This window comes from Lemur catta, chromosome 1, assembly GCF_020740605.2.
Source record: "Lemur catta isolate mLemCat1 chromosome 1, mLemCat1.pri, whole genome shotgun sequence".
NCBI classification, from domain to species: Eukaryota; Metazoa; Chordata; class Mammalia; order Primates; family Lemuridae; genus Lemur; species Lemur catta.
The window spans coordinates 237,240,852-237,264,275 of record NC_059128.1 but is presented as its reverse complement, the minus strand read 5'-3'; the positions used below and the strand labels follow the sequence as shown (position 1 = coordinate 237,264,275).

Here is a 23,424-nt window from a genome sequence, read left to right as displayed (position 1 = left end):
CTGGACAGAAGAATAAATGGATAGAAGGAAGGAAGAAAATTTGAGTAGACCCCTTTGATTATAATGTAGGAGCTTCTGCAGAATAGTAAAATATAAGATTCCCACTGGAGCTAGGTTCAAGCCAAATTGTAGATACCAGTTTTAGGATTCTTTATTTTAAACGTTTATATGTTAAGAATGTGAAGGATTATGAATATAATTTTAATATTCAAAGCACTCCTTCAGAAAACTGATTCAGAGAAAATATTATGAAAGACTGAAAAGGAGGGAGACTGGTGAGGAATCAAATGAAATGTGATGGCGTTGCTTCAGGTGTAGGTTAATTAGGGCATGGGTTAGAGAAGTCATAGTGGAAATAGAAGGGGAGAATCAGATGCAAAATATATTATAAAGTATTACTCAGCAAGACCTAGTGATTGAGTGGATAGGAGAGGAGAAAGGAACAAGTAGAGAAATGGGCACAAGGATAACTTACTAATAGGTGGAGTAAAATTTAAAGTCAGGGGCAAAGGGACAACAAGAGATCATTAATTTTGGAGTAGGCATGTTAGTGGACATCTAGAAAGTCACTGTTAAAACACAAATGTGTTGCATTATCTCTTTGATGACAGTTTAGTTCTTTAACAAAGCAGAGCCTATTGAAAAGGGAAGGCAGAGAAGTGGAATTTTGAAATAGAGGAGGAAGTCACACAGATTCCAGTCCCTGGCTGTCTTGGTGGCAGCCTTGATCAGAGATGGGCCACTCAAACCTGGGTGTTAGTCAGAGAAGAGCCACGTAAAAGAGTGAGAGAGGCCCAGAAATGGAAGGTCAGTAGGGCATCAAAATCAGACTTTATTTATTTACTTTTCAACTTTACTAGGAACTGCTGGTTGGGAAACTACCTCAGGCAAATCCAGAAAAATAAACAAAAAGTATATTAAACCAAATCACTGCTTAGCCTCAGAATGTTCTGGGCAAATATTCAGAGAAGCTCTTTCATAGAGAAAAGGCAAAGAAGTAATCTATAATAACACTTCTAAGTTTTTCTGCACTTTAATTGTAGAAAGATAATTAAATGACTGCAAGAGATGGAAAAAAAAAGCCTCCCAAACTATCACGTATTTGTTTCACCCTATTAGCTACCAACAAAAAAGTTCTTTGTAGATGATTTTTAATGCCACCAGTTTGAAAATATAAACACATACCTCAACAGTTATTAGGTCTTTAAGTCTCACAGAAAAGGTTCATTAAAAAACAAACCTTTTGCATTATATGATTTCAAAATTCATTGTTCATTGTATTATTCAACTGCATAACAAATGGATAAGTTAGAAAGTGGGTCGTTTATAACTGCCACCACTACCTCCTTTTATTTCCTATTTGCTAGATATGGTCCACTGTATCCAGCTTTTAATTTCTTTAGCATTCTACTGTTGAGCAGTAGCCTGTACTAAAGAATACCCTTTGGCACTATTTTCTCTGTAAATATGACCAAAGCGGAATGAAAGATGCATCTTGGCTCCAATGAATAGGTCAAAATTACAATACATTTGAAGTCCTGTTGACTGTGTTAAGGGTCTCTCTCAGTTCATAAGATTTATCTTTTTGAAAGCAGATCTACTCTCCTGAACGCTAAATCCTTGCTGGTGTTGTTTAGCTCATGTCTCTTTTTTAAATTTAATATAAGATATAATTATGTAATATGAGTACAATGGTACCTAATAACTTTACCTACTTTGCTAGCTGATTTTGCCTTTGCAAACTGTAAAATTCATATAATACACTTAAATTTCCTTATCATAAAATCATACAGTGAGCTTTTTTTTCCTACTGGTTTTTTAGACATAAAATAATTATGGTCATTCCTATCTCAGTTAAAGACATTTTTCCAAGAAGAAATTGGTTTTTATACAACAGGGTTTCCTTGTAGTTTGCTCTAACTAAGATTAGTACTTGGTATAGTAAGTGGCTATTAACTTCAATCCTTCTCTAAAAAGGTATATTTAAGTAATTACCATTACTAGCTTCTTGAGAAAATTGCATATAATTTAGTCATTTATATTGTATGCACAGAATAACTTTGTACTTGATGAAAATGGTTAACTTGTGTTTGTGACTCCTGTAGATCCTACAGAGCAGGTGACAATACAAGTGCTGCCACCAAAAACTGCCATCAAAGAAGGGGACAACATCACTCTTAAATGCATAGGAAATGGCAATCCTCCTCCTGAGGAGTTTTTGTTTTACTTACCAGTAAGTGCTAAAGTGTTACTTGAGCTCAACTACTATCATTTTGTCCTGTTGATTGGCTTCTGACTGACATAAGAATTGTACATCCATGGATAGATTAAGTGAAAAAAAAGTTATTCTTGGGGGAGAGGGACACTTCCTATAGAATGTCTTGTGAAAGCTTTCTTGGCACCTGCCAATTTTGTTGCCTTTTTTCTCATTATTGAGAGATTTCAGGGCAAAGAGGAAGAAAAACAAAAACAAACAAAAAACTCTGACCAGAAGAAACCATAATGGCAAAAACTAAGGTTTAATTATCCAAACAAGCTATAAGAATCTGCTCTTTAGAAGCAGATAACAATAAAATGAAAACTGATGACAGCAAATGGTCTGATGTGGGTTCTAAATCTACCTACAATGTCGCCTCGAACACACCTCTGATCCCCTGAAGTAGAAATAGTTCTGCTGCATATTATATTTAGATTGATAGAATAATGAATGCTATGGGCTCTTTCTTGTCATTGAGTATAATCTTAAAACACCAGTCCCTCAACTTTTATCCATATCATAGCTGAAAGAAATGATATGCACAGAGGACACTTTGGAAAATTCTTAGAGGATGTGTTCTGGATGTCATAGTGATATGGAACCACACTAGGAGAGAGGTCTGTCTGAGGATAGTTGTTAATTCTTCCACAGCCTTCTGTTCGACATCACCTTCGAATTGAGGGAAGCCATATATTAATACAAGTCAATACTGCATTTAATACAGGGATGTGTTTACAAATTTCATCCACTGTCTGTCTTAGTAGTATTTAAGAATGTCATTCACTACATTATTTAGAAAAGTAGAATCAGTAATTTCTTTTAGCCTCAATTGTTGACAGAAAACTTTGTTTCTGCTAATAAATTGACATGCTATTTTTGTCTCATTTTCAAAAGGAAATTTTGAAACTAACTAATTAAGCTTCCACTTGGCTATCAGGGATGACAGAGCCAAATTGTGTCTCAGTTCGAGCAACAATATCTGCCAGTTATCTATTTTGTTGTTGTCATTGTTAATGTATACTCCTACTGCTACTTATATTTTCCTATTCATAATGTGTTATTTTTTTTCTCTTTTTCTTTCTTTCCTCTTCTTTCTCTCTTCTTTCTCCCCTTCTCTCTTTCTCATTCTCCTTCCATCTTCCTTTCTTTCCTTCTTTCTTTCTTTACTGCCTTTCCTTTTTATTTGGATATATGGCATGTTTTCTTTTAAGCTGCCTCAAATCTTTTTGTCAAGTTAGGTAAGGCATAAATATAAAAATACAACGTTGGTCATTTTTCAAAAAATCTCCTTTAAAACTCAAACAAGAACCATGCTGTCAATAAAGTAGCTGTCATCAATACAACATAAATTAGCTCCTCAAATTCCTTGGAACCAAAATATTAAAGATTTCTCCAGGAATCAGATGTTGGTAACAAACTGTACTCTTTTTTGTCCAATCAATGAAACATGTTCCCTTTTTTTTCCTTATCTGAGAAAATACTATCTTCATGAAGAAATACAACTGTTCTCATTACTATAGCTACCAAGTGTAATCATCTGACATTTTGCCTCTATCAAAAGGGACAGCCTGAAGGAATAAGAAGCTCAAATACTTACATATTGACAGATGTGAGGCGCAATGCAACAGGAGACTACAAATGCTCTCTGATAGACAAAAAAAGCATGATTGCTTCAACAGCCATCACAGTTCACTGTAAGTCTCCTATTTCTTCATTACCAGCTTCACTTCAAAGGCCTCTAATAGTCTAATGTAGCTATCTTTTCAAACAAATTTCAGCTGTATCTTTCTTAACTTGGTTTCAGTAGACACTTGTAGAGAGCATCAGAGTAAACTCAACTTCGGTCCAAATTTACAAAGCAATGTTAAAACCTTGCATGGATCTGATAATTGCAACTTTCAGTAGTGGTAACATTCCATTTTCTTTCAAAATGTCCTCAATTCGTGGTATCAATAAACACTATTCCTATGGATTCTAAAGAAACAACTCATTATATATTTTAAGAGGATATTTAGATATTCCTGACATTCACAAGGTTTGTGGTTAGCCCAAAAATGTGTAGATTATGTATCATTTTTTTATTGAAGAATAATATTAATACCCTAAGCCAGGCAACACAGAGTTACTGTAGATTCAGTTTTTGGAAAAGGAAATAGAGACCATTAAAAGTTGTTTATTGGCTAAATTTATTCTATTAGAAGGATAGAAAGTTTCTGGAAACAAAATCTCTTCAAAATCACCCTGAACATATCTTTTCATTAACTTTTAATCTGCTTTTGAATTCCAGATACTCTAAAACTTATATTTGCCCCAGTGTGATGGAAAAATAAATACATAACAAACAGACATTTAACTTGCGTTCCTTATTTTGTGATTCGTGAGAGTCTATATTATTGGTGTACCTGATACAGCATAGGAACAGCAAACTAATAACTCACACTGTACTCTGGTGACACTAGAATGTACAGTGTGCTTTAGGAAAATATCCATCTTACTTGGAAACATAGAACAAACTTCCTAATAAGCCCTTTGCACCCAACAGTACCATCATTAAGGTTTCTTCTAGACATGGTCCACTACAATGCCATTGACTAGGAAGAGACATCAGAAATTGTTCTGAACACTTGGTTCTAAATCTTTCACTCTAACCATAATGCTTGAAAAACATGTGATAAAAGAGCAAAAACATTAAGGGAGATACAAGGGGGTATTTTGGGGAATAAAACAACCAGATGGTTGCTTTTGATTGTCTGATGTTGGAAGTACACCCTGGGGATCCCTGTAAAAACAGTGGACTATTAAGAAATGTGTACATAGCTGGGCCATTTCTCTGTTTACTCCATATTCATGTCACATGGATTTGAGTGTGTCTGCCATCAGGGGCTAGTTAGAGAGAAACAGTGACCTCTCAGCATAATAATAGTGCCAGTCTTCCTCTGAGGACCAGTCATGGGACCTTTTATCCAGCCCTGTTCCATGAAAAAAATAAAATAATGAAGTGAGGGAATACAGCCAGCAGATAGAATTGCCTGTAAGAGAGTCCTCTGATGTCACCGTTCATGATGTCTTTGGGCCAATAATCAATAATCCAGTGCCTTACAGATGGTGTGATGTGCTTATGCTTAAGAGATGCTAGGTACGCAGGACTCTAAAAGAAGATGGTTCTTGTTTGTATTACTTCTAGATCAGGCAGACAGGGATAGATAGTAGAATGACAAAACAAAAGACTAGGTGACAACCACATAATGCCTAGATGATCAGCTGTGATGGGGGCAAAATTAAACAAAAAGTGTGTAACAGTTTAATTAGATGTTAGTGCATTTAATTAGATTGAAATGCATTTTGATTTTTATGAGTAGACTGTAATTGGGTTTTAAGGCCCTATTGCTCTTCAGAAGCTGAAAAAAGTATTGCAAGTAAATCAATATTTGACTCTAAACCATATAAAAGCAAAAAATCCTATTTTTGCCCACTTATTTTAATAGCTTCTTTATTTTCCAAAAACAAGATTCATGTCCTTTCCACAGATGACTAAAGGAAGTGTGAGTAGAGAAACACCAACCCATTCCTGTACATGTTTACAGAACAGACCTCTCATAAAGACTCTCAGCCTACAAATTCCCGTTTGCTGATGAAACAGCTACTATTCCTCTGCCAATCCATGCACACATAGATTCTTCATCAGAACTTTCAAAGTTCATAATTATCCTTTAAAATCTTTTATCTTCTCACTGGCAAATTAACTATCCAGCTAATAAAATCTTCTAACTCATTTTCATCTAAAGATAATTCAATCAAATATTCTGAAGAAATTCCACTTTTCTATGTGATGGTGCATTTTTAATATTAATGAGAAAACCTTGAAAGCATGCTCCTTCCCTTCATTCATTCAACAATAAGTGTTTGAGAGCCTCCCCTGTGGCAGGCACTGTGGGTACATCAGTGACAAATCAAGTCACGGTCACCACCCTCATGGTGCTTGCAGTCTAACGGGAGAGACAAACATTTAACAGGATGTTGCATAAATGCCTGAGGTGACGGACACCCCAATACCTTGATTTGATTAATTCACATTGCTTCTCTGTATCAAAACATCACATTTAGCTCTCTAAGTAACCATGTGACATTTTATAAACCATAAAAAATCAAATGTACTCTATAAAGATATACAACTATTATGTACTCATAATAATTAAAAAGAAAAAATGATGTTACAAACAATCAACAAATTGCAACTACAACATGTAAGACTAAGAAGAAATGTGGAGTGCAATGGCAGATCACCATACCCTAAAATAAAGTCCCAACTCCATGCATGGCCTTTTGCAGTATGGCTTCAAATAATTGTACAGGTTTCCCTTCCATGAGTTATCACCATTCATACCAGATTATGCACCATTGTGAAATGTGCCAAGCTCGCTCACCTCTTTGCCTTTGCTTATATGGCAAAAGTTTTCCCTACATCTCCGCTTATCAACCGTCAGAGGCCACAACCATGCAATGCCTCCTAAACAAATCCTTTATTACTGCTTAGAAACAAGATAGGCTCTGTTCTCTAAACTCCCACAAGTCTTTGTTTGTACCTCTGTTTGTAGCCTGTCTTTAATCCTTCAACAAATACTTATTGAGCTCTTAATCTGTAGCAGGCTTGCTGCTGGGTACTGATCTCATGGGCTGTGTATTGTTGTCAGTTGAGTGCATAATACCTCTGCCTCATTATATTGTAAGTTCATTATTCATCTCTGCGTCTCCCATCAGTTCTTGGGACATAGTAGCTGTACAGTAAATGTTTGTTCAATGGAATTGGATTTTCCTCATATAGATCATAGTATGACACTAAGATTTTTACAGAAATTAGTTTTCATCTGAAAGATTATGTACCCTTAGATGCATTTATATTTTCTTTTGAAAAAATGATTTCTGCTGATAGTGTACCTAATAATAGATCTTCTTTAAAACATCAATTGCATGAGAAATGGAATAGCATTCTTTAAAAATATCTACTACCATAGTCAATTTCCTCTGGAGAAATACATAGACTACCTCATAGTTTTTCAGTTTATCACCTACTGTTTAAATATATTTGATTTTCCAACATTAATGCCTTACCATCTCTTTTATGGTATTACCTAGTCAACATCTTTCTGTATTTTCTTCCAGAAGTGATTTAAGATTTTTTTCTCAAGGTGATATAACATAGGGCAATATTTATATGCCTTCAAAACATCAATCGTGTTAACTGCAAATAAATAATTGATCAATTAGATTGACCATTCACTTGTCCAAACTGGTCTCAAAGCTGGCTTGAGAAACTAGGCTGATTGTTCTACGGTCGTTATTTGAGTCACATAAATCAGTTCTGAATTTTTAACTGGAGTTAGAAGGATTTTTTTCTTTCCTCTTTTGTTTCCAAAATAGTTTTATTGTCTTAAATTCTTGGAGTTTGTATTTCGAGCAGATTTTTCTCGTTCACAGATTTGGATTTGTCCTTAAACCCAAGTGGAGAAGTGACCAAGCAGATTGGTGATGCCCTGCCTGTGTCATGTACAATATCTGCCAGTAGGAATGCAACAGTGGTGTGGATGAAAGTGAGTATATTTCTCAGTACTATACTGCTCTTTGGACTGATTTCTTTTGCACTTTATATTTTGTCCAAATACATATATTCGTGGATATGTTTATACAGCCATGTTAATTTTATCTCTCAGTAATAATGCAAATCAAATCACAATAAAATTTTAGGGGCACTCAACAACAGGTTAGCATCCATAATTGATGCTCTAAAACTCAGTTTGGGGTGTTACCTTAATTATGTGTGTATATTAAGTAATTACACACATACAAGTGTGTATGTACATACACACAAACATAGTTATATACCTTAGGGCTTAACAATTTACAGTATGTTTTAACTCACATTATTTTTACATGATGCATACAACAACCTTATTATACAATATGAAGGTTATTTATTGTTTCCCCCATGCTACTCAAAGAAATTGAGGCAAGAAGGCTCCTGACTGACAGAGACAAGACTCAAGACCAGCCTGTCTGATTATAAACACTATGCTTTGATAACACACCTTTCTTTCCCTCTGCTGCTGAAAACTACTCAAGTTTCTGAAAGCAGGTTGCACTGTACTAGGAGCCTCTCAGAAGGAATATCTTTTCATCCCTGGGCCACAGTAACACCTAGAACATACTGGGAGCTTAATAAGTATTTCCTGAGTGAGTGCTTATATGCTTGTAATTATCTGAAATGTAGGCTGTTACCTGGGGACTCATTGCTATCTTTTTAGAGTGAGAAAGTAGGATTGATGATTGGTGATCTGAGGCAAGGTTATTAGCAAAGAAAAAGGTTGTGATTATGATTCCTCCACTTAAATCCTTGGTTAGTATATCCTAACACCCAGTGCCTTTGTTTATGAGAGCATGACTTGCAACAGGAGCTCTTAACCAGTGATATATAGAGAAAACACACATACCATTTGAAATAGAAGTTGAAAAGAATTATCTTTATAAAAAATTGTGGAAAAATTTATTGCTAGAGTTTCTTTTTGATGGAAATATAAATTATTTTGTATTGCTTTACTCTCTGCTCTTTGATCCCTTTGAATGCTCAATTTTCTGTTACTTGCTCTCTTACTCTTAGAGCTCTGCTTCTGTTTCACCCTCTTTCAGCCAAAGCCTCATCACAACTTGTTCTCTAAGATAAAGTATCATCTCGTAGACTGCATATTTAACATGAAATTTATATTTGTAGTAGTCAGTGTTCAGAAGGCTAGACAAGTTCTAGGTACCTAGCCTAACTAATATAACAACTGTATAAACACTCATAGCAGGTTTTACTGCAGGACTAGAGAAACTGTTTATTGTGGCTAAACCAGTTTTTAACATCAACTGCAGTCACTATACAATCTTAGGATTGTGTTTAATTGCCTGCTTAGGAACATTTCAATTCCTAGTAAAATAAGACTATTTTCTGTATAGGAGGCGATTTTTTAAATTAAATGTTACATTTTCTTTGCTCTTAGAAATTAGAATAGAAATATAGTGAAGGACATCACATGGTGAGAGGGCAAGAGCATGCCAGCTCAAGTCTTTTGTCCTCTTCTAATAAAGCCACCCGTCCCATTGGGGGCCCCATCCTAGTGACCTAATCTAATCTCAATTGCCACCCAAAAATCCTACCTCCAAATGTCATCAGCATGTGAATTTAAGGATTAAGTTTCCAACACAAAATTCGGGTATGCTTTCATACTATAGCACTCTGTAATGGCTCCTGTATGTTGGTAACTGTATGCTATGAAATGATTTTCAGTCATTTACACCCATCATTGATTGGGTACCACAAGTCTCCATGTCTGTCAATCCTAGATCATCTGCATACACCACAAAGAGTTGGTACCATCAATTGAAAACTTTCATTAATGTAAACACATAGCATTATTTGTATAATTAACTCCTTATAACAATTCAATATGGCAATATTATCATCCCATTTCACAAATAAGAAAACTGAGTCTCAAAAGTTTATGAACTTGTTCCAAATTATACATTCAGTAAACGGAAGAGTCTGCAATAAAACTCTGATATGTCTGATTCTAAAACGGCAAAGGAAAAAGGTAATCTATTTTTGAAAGCATCTGAAGTTAAGAAAAAGAAGCTTGTATTTTTATTACACCCAGAAGAATAGTTTTAGGCTTAATTATTATCTAATAAATACAAAGAGAGTTATAATTGTGCCATGTGAGGTAATTTACTTTTTATTTAATCAGGATAACATCAGGCTTCGATCTAGCCCATCATTTTCTAGTCTTCATTATCAGGATGCTGGAAACTATGTCTGTGAAACTGCTCTGCAAGAGGTTGAAGGACTAAAGAAAAGCGAGTCATTGACTCTCATTGTAGAAGGTAATCAAATGTTTGGGCACCAACTCAAATTATTCTTTGAGAATTTGATACCTGGTTTCTTTTATGATCTCAGTTCAACATCATATTTAAATTGTAATGATATTTTAGGAAAACCTCAAATAAAAATGACAAAGAAAACTGATCCCAGTGGACTGTCTAAAACAATAATCTGCCACGTGGAAGGTTTTCCGAAACCAGCTATACAGTGGACAATTACTGGCAGTGGAAGCGTCATAAACCAAGCAAGTATTTGTCTCCTCATTATATTCTGCACTTGGTCCAATATAGGGTTTTATTTAGGTACCTAAACTGTAGGTTGGTTTGTTACCATATGCAATTTGTGATCTTCTCAGAGGAAGCTTTTGCTAACTTCTTAGTTTTCCCAAAGGAAGAACAAGGTGCAAAGAGAAATTTTAAATCCCAGGGCCATGGAGAATGGAAGAATGATTATTCTGTTGTCAGTATATATTTTTTTTAAAGGATGTAAATTGAGTGTTGCTCCATGGTCATAATTTCCTGAAACTTGGGTGACTAAAACATTAAGGTATATACTTTTCTGCATTACAAACTTATACATCTTATATATATAAGTAGCCTCCATTACTTTGCTTACTGATGCATGTTAAGGGATATTTCTTCTGAAACCTGGGCCACAGGAGAGGGGTGAAGAACAGAGTCACTGCTTGTGAACATACGATCTGATATGTCTGTTCCAGGGCTAGGGCCAGAAAAAGGCAAGCTACAAATATAGTGTCTAGAATGTGCTCTTCTGAATGAAAGGGGTTATAAACCAAATCTTAATATTTTTACCCTCTGCAGAACATTTTAATAATAATAAATTTTTTTAATAGGAAATGCTTAAGAACTTATGAACACTACTAGCAATTCTCTTTCAAAACTAAGTCTTTGATCAAAAAAAAAGAGAGATAATCTGGTCTGTCACTGGGGATTCCGAACTGTAATTCCACTAAATTGGCAATCTGCTTGTGTTACTGACATACTTGTTAATTCCATTTTCTCTACAACAGTCTTCATATCCCCTTTTCTCAGTAGAACCAATTAAAGACTTTTCAGGAACATCCAGCAGTGCCATTTGATTATTTGAATCTCCTGTGCTGCCTCCCTCCCAGATTTTAACCCAGCCGAAATTTAAAAAGATATGTATAAAGCAAAGAGCTGAAAATCAATTTTAAATGAAAATCTCCACTCTTCCTCTGTCTGGAGAAGTTGGGCCACTGGTCCAGCTTATGCAATGCAGTTTTGCAGAGCAAGGTAGATTTTAGCTCTTTCACCGATGGGTGATGTATATAAGGTATGGAAGCCCCCAAAAAAGTGAGTACACTTGCTGCAGATGACTCCTGATTTGGTCAGGTGTGGTGGAGACACAGTGAGAGAGCATGAGAGAGGAGGCAAGGAGGCTCGGAGCCCTTTTCTGCCTAAGAAAATGCATTTTTCTTGATTCAGAATGAAGACTTGAACCATCTAAATAGTTGGCAATGTACAGATCCATGTTTTAGCATAAAAAAGTGGCTGTTTCTTTCCTATGCTATTATTTTTACTTTCTAGCTTAATTAAGTAATAAGTGCAGCAAAAAAAAGAACTTTTTGGTACTGGTAATGCAGGCATAAGAAATAGAAAAATTAGCACACAATAAATATTTGATGAATGAAAAGATACAAATATTTAAAAGACCATTCTAGAAATGAGCAAATATATTTTGTAGAGATTAAAGTAACAAAAACAAAGGCTCAGTGAGAAAATCATATGACAAATCCTAGTAGGAAGTGAAAAAAATAGCAGGTGAACTATGAGGCTAGAAATAATAATGCCATACTTCATTGTCAAGGAGAAAGATTGATTCCGGCCCACTAGGTGATATGTTATTTTTCTTGCTCTTAGGCTTGTGCTGATGCAGCCATAATCTTTTATTTGTTCCCTCCTCAAAAGTTTGGTAAATCTATTATTTTACAACTATGAGATATTTCTGCCCCTCCTCTGTCCACAGCAACTAGAAGATATCCCAAATCTTGAGACTAGCTCTTGCCCTAAAGGCACTTAGCCATATAGAAAGGGAACTATATAGAAACGATGTTGATAAAATGACTGAGAAAAGAATGTAAGTGCTTATTTGCTTTAGTCTTGCTGGTTTTAGGAATCAAATCCTGGGGATGAGATTAAAGCGGATTTTTTTTTATGTTTGGAGGAATTTAATGTGGTGATTGCTGTCACAAAAATCAAATGGACTTAGCAGTCACTGAAACAAATCCTTCCTCTTTATTTATAACAGAAAAATTTAGGAAAAATGGTTTCATTTACCCATGAGCAAATCATACATACATATGCACTTAGAAATAATGGTTTATGATAAAGGAATCAATCCCCACAGTGAAGAACAGTGATCAAATTCATAAATAATTAAATTTACATTTATGGAGGGAAAATCGTAGATTGAATAATCACTAATTAATTATTTTGAGAAGTGTCATCATGCCAAATTATGGACTAAACCTGCGATTCCATTGAAAAGGAAAACTTCTATTAATTTAATTATTATAATTTACAATAGAAACGTAAAAAGAAATCTCATTACAGATTTGCTAATCTTTGTAGGTATTGTCCCATATAGTTCTCTATGATGTTAGCCCCTGAACACCAGACTGCTCTACAGAGCACCACACCTATTCTATTACATTCAATAGTACTCATGCCCAAGATTTTGAATCCATTTTTATTTCTAAACCCATCTTCCTTCTTCTTTTTCCAGACAGAGGAATCTCCTTATGTCAATGGCAGGTATTATAGTAAAATTATCATTTCCCCTGAAGAGAATGTTACATTAACTTGCACAGCAGAAAACCAGCTGGAGAGAACAGTAAACTCCTTGAATGTCTCTGCTAGTGAGTATTTCATTTCTGGCATTAAAAAAGTAAGAAAATTTGAAGTTTTCTTCATTAGTTTAAAATCTTCAATTCCATCTTCCTGTACTACATTATGGTAAGTTTTATTTATTTATTTTGCATTTGGTATCATCATCATAATGTTATTTTTTTCTTTCTTCCTGGTGTCCATTCTTGTACTATCCTTGTCTTGACAGTTAAATCATTTCATATTTTATAGGTCAGAGACCTTATCCTCTACAGGATATTTCCCAAAAGCAACAGAGAATAAGAAATGAGTTGCTCTTAATTAATCCATGTTTTGCGTTCAGAGTAGAGATAATTCCAAGACTGTTTTAAAACGTTTTTTGTAACAGTTTTAAATTTGGTAAATTTTTAATTCCCTTTAATCTGTTATTTTGCATTCCAATTCTCTGTGGCATCAATATTTATCCAATCTTTATGTTGTACAAAAATGCCACAAAGTTAAAGTCATTTGGCAAATTAGAAAGACTGATATTAGAATTTATGAAATCTAGTTTACAAAATTTTATCATATCATATTTGAATCATAGCCAAAAATCGGATAAAGAAAATTATCTCAGAGAAAGTGAAAAAAAACTGTCAAAGCTGAAATTAGGGTAATACATACATACAAACAGCATCTTCTGAAAACAGTTGTCATTTCATGTAAAAATATCCCATAATCTTCAATTTTTTTATTCTTCCTATTGCTATGTCAACCTTAAATCAATACTGGCCTAAAATGAGGATTGGTTCTGGACAGGACACTAACTGACCCACCATACATTTATTCTTCTGTTGGTAGGAATCCTGCATGTGACATTAGCAAGCTAGGGATACACTGGCTAGGAATTAGCAGGAACTAGGAGAAAATAATTGTCTAAAGATAATTGTCCCTTACAGTTATGACTGGAATATAAAGACCTGAAGGATTGACGGGAGAAAAGAACCAAACAAATTTAACTCTAAAATAAGAACATTGACTGCTCAGAATGCAATTCAGAGAGTATTGATTTCTCCTATCTAGAAAGAGAACCTATTCTTTTTTCCTGAACACAAATCTCTGTTTTTATTTTAGCACATTGAATGGTGTGCTTTGGTTTTCTAGGCCTTGCAGTGGCTTGATCAACATTTAATCCAGTTGTTTTCAAATTCAGTGAGCACCTGAATTTTGTATGTATGAGGAGGGTTTGAGCATCTGTATTTTAGTAAATATCACTGGCATTTCTGATGCAGACCCACGTACTTTGAAGAATATTTATATAATTTAACATTAGATGATATTTCAACACAGCAGTGATTCTTAAAATGAACCAAGAGCATTGTGCCGTTAGAGTCATTAGGGGGCTTTTGAAAACATCAGATATGTTGCTTCTCAGAGATTACTGAGGCATCCCCAGTTTCAACCTTACCCCTCCCACTTTGAGAACATCTAGTGGTAAGTCCTTGACACTGGAGGATAAAAATGAATTCTCCTATATCAGGGTTGCAAAGTTGAGAAAAGTTGAGAAACACCACATTATAGACTTCATAGGTACCAACTTGTTTCTCTTAAAAGAAAAGGATTATTAAAAGGTGGTAGATACTGGAAAAATTAATATGTATTTCAGATTAATACAATAGCTCATAATCTGTGAAATTTTCTATGGTAGTGTAATACATTTGCCCTTTTAACTACTCTCCCTTAAAACAAGATTAATTTCTTTATAGGGAAGGTCATGCTCTATTAAGTGTGGTTTTTTTTTTACCCTTAGTTGTAGCATAGACATTTTATCATTGAGTATTACTACGTCATACTATAATGGTAAAGGTGACTTTCATATATCAACAAATTTTGTTTTTAATTTCATATTAACATTTTTCATTTCAGTAAGTATTCCAGAACACGATGAGGCAGACGAGATAAGTGGTAGGTACTATGCTGCCCACTCTTCTTCCTTGACTATCAGCTCAAGATCTACGAAGTGTCATGATATAAGTAATTTTATTAGCTGTCCACAATTCTGATTTGAACTAAAGACAGCAAATGAGACGAGATAGTAAAAAAACTAAAATTTTACCCTTTAAAATCACAAGTTTGCATGTTAATCATAGTAGTGAAGCCTTAGACATTTTTAAGAAGTAATAACTAGATTGACTTCTTTGTAAAAATCCTTGGCACTGTCTGTAATTGCATGGATTTTTCTTCTTTGTTGTAGATGAAAACAAAGAAAAGGTGAATGACCAGGCAAAACTAATCGTGGGAATTGTTGTTGGTCTCCTCCTCGCCGCCCTTGTTGCTGGTGTTGTCTACTGGCTGTACATAAAGAAGTCAAAGTGAGTTGCGGGGAATAGAACATCATTGTTCGTTGACTGTCACTGGGAGAAAATACAATGTGTTAATTATGCTCACTGCAGCTGTGCATGTAATTTCTACAATCAGAAAGACATATCTTCCAAATCAGGTTGATCCCATTTTGCTTCAATATGATTTTGTTTCAGTGACTACATTGCCAATATCAGAGACCTGGCCTGAGGTGTGACTTCACATGTGTCCCTTTATTTTTCTCAGTCAATAGTCTGAATTCAATTCTTTGATTTTTTTTTTTTTTTAGTGCTTGGGTGAATTTTTTAAAAGCATATACTACCTAAAGGTCAACCATTCTAAACCTTTTGGTTGAGATTGATGATGATTAATAGTGGTTAATCTTGTAGGGACTGCCAGATATCTTTGCAGGGACAGATCTGGACAGTAATGAAACTGCTGACGAGTTGGAATATCTTATTGTCAATACTCCACTATTCTAGATAGTTAACTTTAATCCATATAAGAATCTATTTCAGAAGAAAATACATCATAATTTTGGCTTGAATTTTTAAAATTTGATTAGATAAAGTACCAAGACTTCTTTAAAAATGCTTTAGAGATATAAGATTAAAAATTGTTTGTTATAAAATTACAGATAGTATGAACTTTACCAATCATCTAACAGTGGTTTAAAAGTAAAACCTGATGAATCAATGAAGATTCTTAACATACACACTTGGCTGATACTTCTCATTGTCCGCTCCCTGCCTACCCTACATTCAGATGCAACTGGAAGGGGTGGGGTTCCTGCGTTTGCATTTTTTAAAAGTTCCATTGGGATTTTGTGGCATGTTCCTTGTTCCAAACATGGGTTTTAAACCCCTTTATCTTATAAAGGAGTAAATTGATTCCTACAATGAGATGTCTATAGCTACTGGCAACTTTAGACTTAATTTTATATTTTTTTATGTCTCATATATCCCCTTTAAAAAAAAATTAAGAAAGTTAACTTAAAATAAAATTGAAAAAAGCAGACCCAAACCAGGATCCATGATCTCACCCTATAAATATGGCAATTCCAACGAAGCAGTATTCAAAAGGAGCTGCCATCCAAGGCAGTAGTTTAGAAATTTTGAAGTCACATTGCACCATGAGCATCTATTGAGTTCTTTTGTTCTCACAGCACATCTATAAAGTAGATATCATTACTATTTATATTTTTCATTTGAAAAATATGAGGCAGAGAATGGTTAAATGGCTTGCTTAAGGTTACATAGTTTGTAAGGGACATAATTGTTTTTTGATTTAAGATAGTGATGTTTCAGAGTCTTTGTGCTTAATGACTAGGCCTTCCTTTCTCTCACTATGCCTACTTTCTGTCCTTTTGCCACATAAGGAAAAAGCATTTTTCCTGTTGTGTGTTGTGACTGATGCACATAATGCCCATTCTCACATTGGTGTACAGTCACTACTGATCTTGGCTTTTTATTCTTTCATTTTGAGAAGTTCCCACCAATACTTTGAGTCAGGATTCTCCAGAGAATCACACTAACAGGGAGTGTGTGTGTGTGCGTGTGTGTGTGTGTGTTTGTAAAGAAAGATTTATTATAAGGAATTGGCTCACATGATTATGAAGATTGAGAAGTCCTTAGACCTGCTGTTGGGAAGCCAGAGACCCAGGAGAGCCAATGTGTAGTTCCATCTATGTCCAAAAGCCTGAGAATCAGGAAGGCCAGTGTTGTAAACTCCAGTCGGAAACACAGCCAGTTCAAGACCCAGGACAAACTGATATTTCAGTCCAAGTCTAAAGGCAGGAAAAAAACAATGTCCCAGGCTGGGCACAGTGGCTGACACCTGTAATCCTAGGACTCAGGAGTTCAAGACCAACCTGAGCAAGAGTGAGACCCCGTCTCTACTGAAACTAGAAAAATTAGCCAGGTATGGTGGTGAGTGCCTGTAGTCCCAGCTACTCTGGGAGGCTCAGGCAGGAGGATCCCTTGAGCTCAGGAGTTTGAGGTTGCTGTGAGCTAGCCTGACACTACGACACTCTAGCCCGAGCAATAGAGCAAGACTCTGTCTCAAAAAAAAAAAAAAAGAAAAAAAATTAAAACAAAAAAACAAAAAACAATGTCCCAGCTCAAGTGGTCAGGCAGGAGGAGTTCCCTCTGTTATTAAGCCTTTCCATTCGATTCAGATCTTCAGTTGATTGAATGAGGCCCATCCACCTAAGGGAGGGCGATCTGCTTTACTCAGTCTACTGACTGAAATGTTAATCTCCTCCAGAATCACCCTCACAGACACAGCCAGGATAATGTTTGGACAAATGTCTGTGCACCACAGGACCCAGTCAAGTTGATGCACAAAATGAATGACCATATTTGTAACAAATATGTTCTTTTTCTCAATGAACATTTAATAAACAATTCACATGGGTCTGTGTCCATGCTGTCTATGGAAAATTTAGAAGACCTGTACCATGTAAGTGAAGGGAAATCCAAACAGTGGCCCAGAGGCCATATCTATCTTATAGAAATTTTCCTTCTATGTGCACCAGTTTCCTGATGTTCAAAATCATATCCTCCCTTTATAATCCATTATAGGCATTCACAAATCTAACAGCTTGGGCTGTAGGGTATTTCCATTTTATGAGGATTTCTGATGCAATCCAAAGTAACTTTGTTTCTTAAAAGAATAAAAATAAAATTTCTCCATATCTTGAAAATTAGCTAAAAAACAAACTATAGTCCTCTACATTATGGTCAAATAAATGTTAAATTATTAGAGCAACCCCAGCATCCTTAATCATCCTATTCCAATGGCCAGTATCTTATCATGCACCATTTGTCCTTCTACGAATAAAAAAAAAATTGTGTGTGTGTGTTAATTCAGTTGTATTACAATATGGTAACCCCAAATTAAATCACAGATAGGTAAATGCTGGACACTTGGCTTCACAGTGTCTTTAGGTTAAGGCCTCAAGCATTTCCTTTAAAGAATCTCATTAAAGTAAGTGCAACTTCTATAATCTGACCTGAACATCCATCTAAATAACTGTTATTTAATTGGAAAGTGCACTAACTTTGATAGAGTTAATATTATTGGTAATCAATGTAATAAATTGCAACTCTCATCCCAAGCATCAAAGGGTTTTTATTAAGAATTTGTGGAACACTTCAGATTGCCAAGTGCTTTGCATTCCTAATTAGTTATTTCATACTTGTGCCCTCTGAAATAAACCAGCATTTTTGCAATAAAAATTAGTGTTCTTAACCCTTTAAGCTACTTGTTCAGAGTAAGTGCAGATTCATAATAAAAACCCTCAAGTTAAGAATTTCTAAGACCACTCTTGTGATACAGGTAGCAAAGCTGTGAAATTTTAGCAACATTTGGAGGAAATTCTTTGCATTGGTAACTTTAAAAGTCATTGGAGAGAGATAAGAGAAACAGTATTATTTCTAAGAATTGAAGAGTACATTTGTTAATATACCTAGTGACCACTCAGCCTGCATGCATTCTCCATTCCACTAATAGGAGCTACATATTTTTATATCTGTTTTAAATATGATAACTGCAGCAAGAAATACTTAGCAATTGTATTCTTTTTCCATTTTGATATGGCATATTCACTTAAGAGTAAGGACTCATGACTCCTTTGCTGCATTAATCCATATAACTTCCCAATGGAATGCTTTTTCTTTTTAAACTAGAGATGCTTTGATAATGAGAATGAATGACTGATCATTTAATGTGTAGGATATTAACAGACAGGGTTAGGCAAAAGCCATTTATTGACTACACCCACTCTATGTCTAGTCGTTTAACAGGTAAAAGAACATTAAAGAACTACAAATAATTCAATGGTTAATTTTTATTATTTTTCAGTTTCTCTCTACTCTGTCTTCCAAACATTGCTTTTAGTTCTATAGGAAGTTAAATGTTATTAGTTAAGATCTAAATCCTCTCTTGTATATCTTATAGTAAAATAACTATTAATAATAAAAAAATAAAAGAGCCAAAGATAAAGAAAAAGTGTAAGGGCAGAATGAAGTAGCCACAAACTTCTTCCGAAGTATGTAAAAACCATAATTTCCAGGTTGGTTACACCTAAGAGACCCTGTTCACAATACTTCTTTTCACTAAATTGGGAGCAACCATTAACTAGACATTTGTAATCTCAAAATGCTCATTGTGTGAATCTTGGAAATTTACCAAGAGATTGACCTTTTTGAACCGTGAAACTCAAGACTATTTTCATGAAAACTAGTGTGTAATATATAGAAAATCTAAAAATCTAAAAGTCACAAATAACCTATGTTACTTCTGTCATACATAATGCTGTATTATTCTAGTCCTCTCTCAGAATAAAATAGAAACAGTCTAAATTGGCTGAAGGGCAAAGGAGGAATTGCCTATAACACTGAAGCCCCAAGAAACAATGCTATAATAAGCCATTCTAGAATCCTTCCCATTAGTATCTCTTGATATGTGGAAGAGGATCTTGCAAGAAAGTTGATTTTATCTGGATTCTATTTTTCAATCAATAGTTAACACTAACATCATATATTTGTCCTCATGAGGAAGGAGGGACTCTCCACTAGATAAACTGAGAAAATAGTGCTGGAGGATCACTTACAGCACATTTTAAATGACTTTTTGCATTGACCACTATATGAGCACATACTATTTTTTTCTTTTTTGAGGGGGGGTTTACTTTTATGGAAATCCTCAACAATTTAACAAAGTACATACAATTAACACTGTTTCATAGTATCTAAGTCTCCGTGGGATTAACCTTCCAAGGTATCATAAGTAATAAATATTTTATTCCAAATCCCATATAGTATTTTCAAATATATTTTGCTGCCTTATCAGAACTTCTTTGGAATTAAAATTTCAGCTCTGACTTTGATTGCCAGTCAGCACTTAATAAAGTGCTGTGAGGAAGGAGTGTTCTCTTAAGGGCAGGACTGAGCTAGCTTCTCTCCCCACTTGTATGGGAAGCTGGGCTAGTCCAAGTTTGGGCTTCTTTCTCTTTCTCTACCAATAACCTGACAGGCAGCCAGAAGGAATAAAAGAAAATGCCCCATCATTCTATGAAACTATAATTAATACAGTGGACTAGAGGGCAAATACAATAATGTGAAATGCAGGAGTCTCTGACTAGTCAATCGCAGGGTCTCCAAGGGCAAAACCATCCATGGCCTTCCCCTCTTCAACTGTGTGTGACCTAAATGTCCCCAAAGGAAAGAAAGAGCTCACAGCAAAATATAATGTTCTCACATTTTAAATCTCCTCTTTATATATTCATTTAATTTTTTAAAATATCACGTTTGTTTTAATTGTCTTTCCCAAAGGTGAAGAATAAAACATCCCATTCCCTGCCATGAGCCAGGCTGTGTAGTCCCAACATCACCCACCTTAAAGAAACACTTTGAACTAGGATGGCACCCTGTTTTCATGCATATTGAGTATTGTTACATTTATTTTGGTCTTCAATCTCTTACCTAATGGTCCCCATGTTCACTATTGACCAAGATGGAAAGGCCATTTTCTGTTTTTACTGAGGACATAACCATTCCCTCTTTCTTCGAGAAATTTCTTTGTAGGGTCTTAGAAATTCTAAGGATATAAAATTGAAAAATGTAGTAATGAGAGAAAGAACTTATTTTCTCTATTTCCTTCTTCAAGTCAATTATTTGCTAACAACTCTCAGTGGGAATTAGTGCCCTCCTCTCCTCCTCTAGCTTTTCCTTAAGCTAGGCCCAAGAGAAGACTCATTTGCTGACAGCTGTGACCAGGGAAGGGGACAAATAACTATGCTTTGGGGCAAGATCCTAATTACCTGCACAGTTGTCAAAGGCCAGTTTGCTGGAAGTGGCAACTCTACACTGCCATTGGTCCCAGTCGTAAATACCCACAGGCCTGGTGCCTTCAGGCAGGCTCACAGAAAACACCCCTACAACCAGGAAGAGTTAAGAATTCCTCACACTCCCTATAAGAGAGTTTTCAATTTTTTATACACATGCCTGCTTTCGAAAGACCTAAAATCTCATAAACTGTTTCATGTGTGAATTATTTTGAGTATTGTTTTTGTTCTCTAAATATAAAAATCTATTATAGTATTTTATTTTTCCAAAACGATGTCAACCATATTGTGATTTTCTGGTTGTGCCTACCACTCTCACTTCCCTTCACTTTTCCTGCCTCCTCCATTCTCTCACTGAATTATTGAAATAAAGGCATATTTAGAGGGTACCACCAGTGTAGATGCCTATCTCCTTTCCAGGAGACCTCAAAACCAGTTTATAATATTAGGAAAATCTCACCAAAAAAAAAAGGCTTAAAACCTGAAATTCATTGGAAAGCAACTTTATCCCTTTAAAGGTATTGCTTTTATGGAAGTAACACAGAATGAGGCATTGAGATTTAGGTTTGAACTCCCTTCTGCTACTCAGTAGCTATATGACCTGGTCCCCGTAACCTGCCAGTTGCTCTCACATAAACTGCCACATTTATCCTCACACCAGCCCTGTGAGTAGATCCTGCTGTTTATAGATGAACAAGCATGCTTAAGAAGAGGGACTTGTCGAAGGGTCTTGCAGCTCAGACTTGACACATGAGCATGGAAACCCAGGAGTATTGACCTCAGGGCCAAGACTCTTCTCTCTGCCTTGCAGCTTAGACTACAGGGTCACCTCTAGGGCTTCTTCTCACACTAACTTATTATGAGTCTGTGATTTAAATTTTCTTCCATATTTAAAGTTTCTAAAAAAGAGACACTGATGGAGAATGGCCTTTATCAAAAAGTCCCAAAACAATAAATGTTCATGTGGATGCAGAGAGATAGGAACACTCATACACTGCTGGTGGGAATGCAAACTAGTACAACCTCTGTGGGAAGCAATATGGAGATATCTCAAAGAGATACAAGTAGAACTACCATTTGATCCAGCAATCCCATTACTGGGCATCTACCCAAAGGAACAAAAGACATTCTATAAAAAAAGACATCCACACTGGAATGTTCGTAGCAGCACAATTCATAATTGCAAAGATGTGGACACAACCCAAGTGCCCATCAATACATGAGTGGGCTAATAAAATGTGGTATATGTATACCATGGGGTTCTACTCAGCCACAAAAAACAATGGTGATGTATGTAGCACCTCTCATATTATCCTGGTTAGAGCTGGAGCCCATTCTACTAAGTGAAGTATCCCAAGAATGTAAAAACAAGCACCACATATACTCACCATCAAATTGGTATTAACTGATCAAAACTTAAGTGCACATACAGTAATAACATTCATCGGATATTGGGCAGATGGGAGAGGCAGGAGGGATGGGTATATACACACCTAATGGGTGTGGTGCGCACTCTCTGGGGGATACACACACGTAAAGCTCTGACTCGGGTGGGGCAAAGGCAATATATGTAACCTAAACATTTGTACCCCTGTAATATGCTGAAATTAAAAAATATTTAACAAAACAGTATATATAATAGTCACCCATGAGGTACAAGTAGGTTTTCTCTCATGATTGCCATTTTTATAGCTGTAAATAAAATATTTTTTATAACTTTAAAAAAAAGACACTGATGAAGAAAGTTTAAGATAATTAACCATAGTAATTTATAATGTAACCCAAGCATACATTCTTCATAAATGTCTTTTTTACCTCAAATCAATTGACTGTAAAACATTTTGCTAAGTGAAATGATTTAAATACATGTTTGTTCTCTGCCAGTTGTAGATATAGTCTTCTGCGATTCTTTCAAATCTCTGAAATTTTTAGCAATTAAAAAGTGAATTAATTTCATAAAATTATATTTATCTATACCATATCAGTCTCAAAACCAAGACAAAAGTATTCAGAATAATTTTTAAAGGCTTTTTCCTGATAGGACTCTATAACTAAAGTGGAGAAATTTGTAATACAATGCAAGTCAATCTTATATACATATATTCAGTCAATGAATACCCACTCCCCACCCCCACTAGCAAGTGTTTCTATTTAGTACATTTCCTAGTGGTTAACAGATTTGCGTATTTGTATAATTGTG

At 35.3% G+C, this 23,424-nt stretch overlaps 1 protein-coding gene across 2 annotated transcripts in view; it reads left to right on the top strand.

The window, feature by feature from the left end:
- The window catches only part of ALCAM (activated leukocyte cell adhesion molecule), a 192,077-nt gene that overhangs the window by 155,029 nt on the left and 13,624 nt on the right, over positions 1 to 23,424 (top strand). The window contains exons 7-14 of one of the 2 annotated variants that reach the window (XM_045540367.1): positions 2,106 to 2,233; positions 3,819 to 3,951; positions 7,733 to 7,845; positions 10,036 to 10,171; positions 10,280 to 10,413; positions 12,936 to 13,068; positions 14,942 to 14,980; positions 15,270 to 15,387. In XM_045540367.1, the coding sequence (XP_045396323.1) occupies positions 2,106 to 2,233; positions 3,819 to 3,951; positions 7,733 to 7,845; positions 10,036 to 10,171; positions 10,280 to 10,413; positions 12,936 to 13,068; positions 14,942 to 14,980; positions 15,270 to 15,387 (934 nt within the window). The remainder of the gene's footprint in view (positions 1 to 2,105; positions 2,234 to 3,818; positions 3,952 to 7,732; positions 7,846 to 10,035; positions 10,172 to 10,279; positions 10,414 to 12,935; positions 13,069 to 14,941; positions 14,981 to 15,269; positions 15,388 to 23,424) is intronic. The other variant, XM_045540368.1, reaches the window with a different exon arrangement.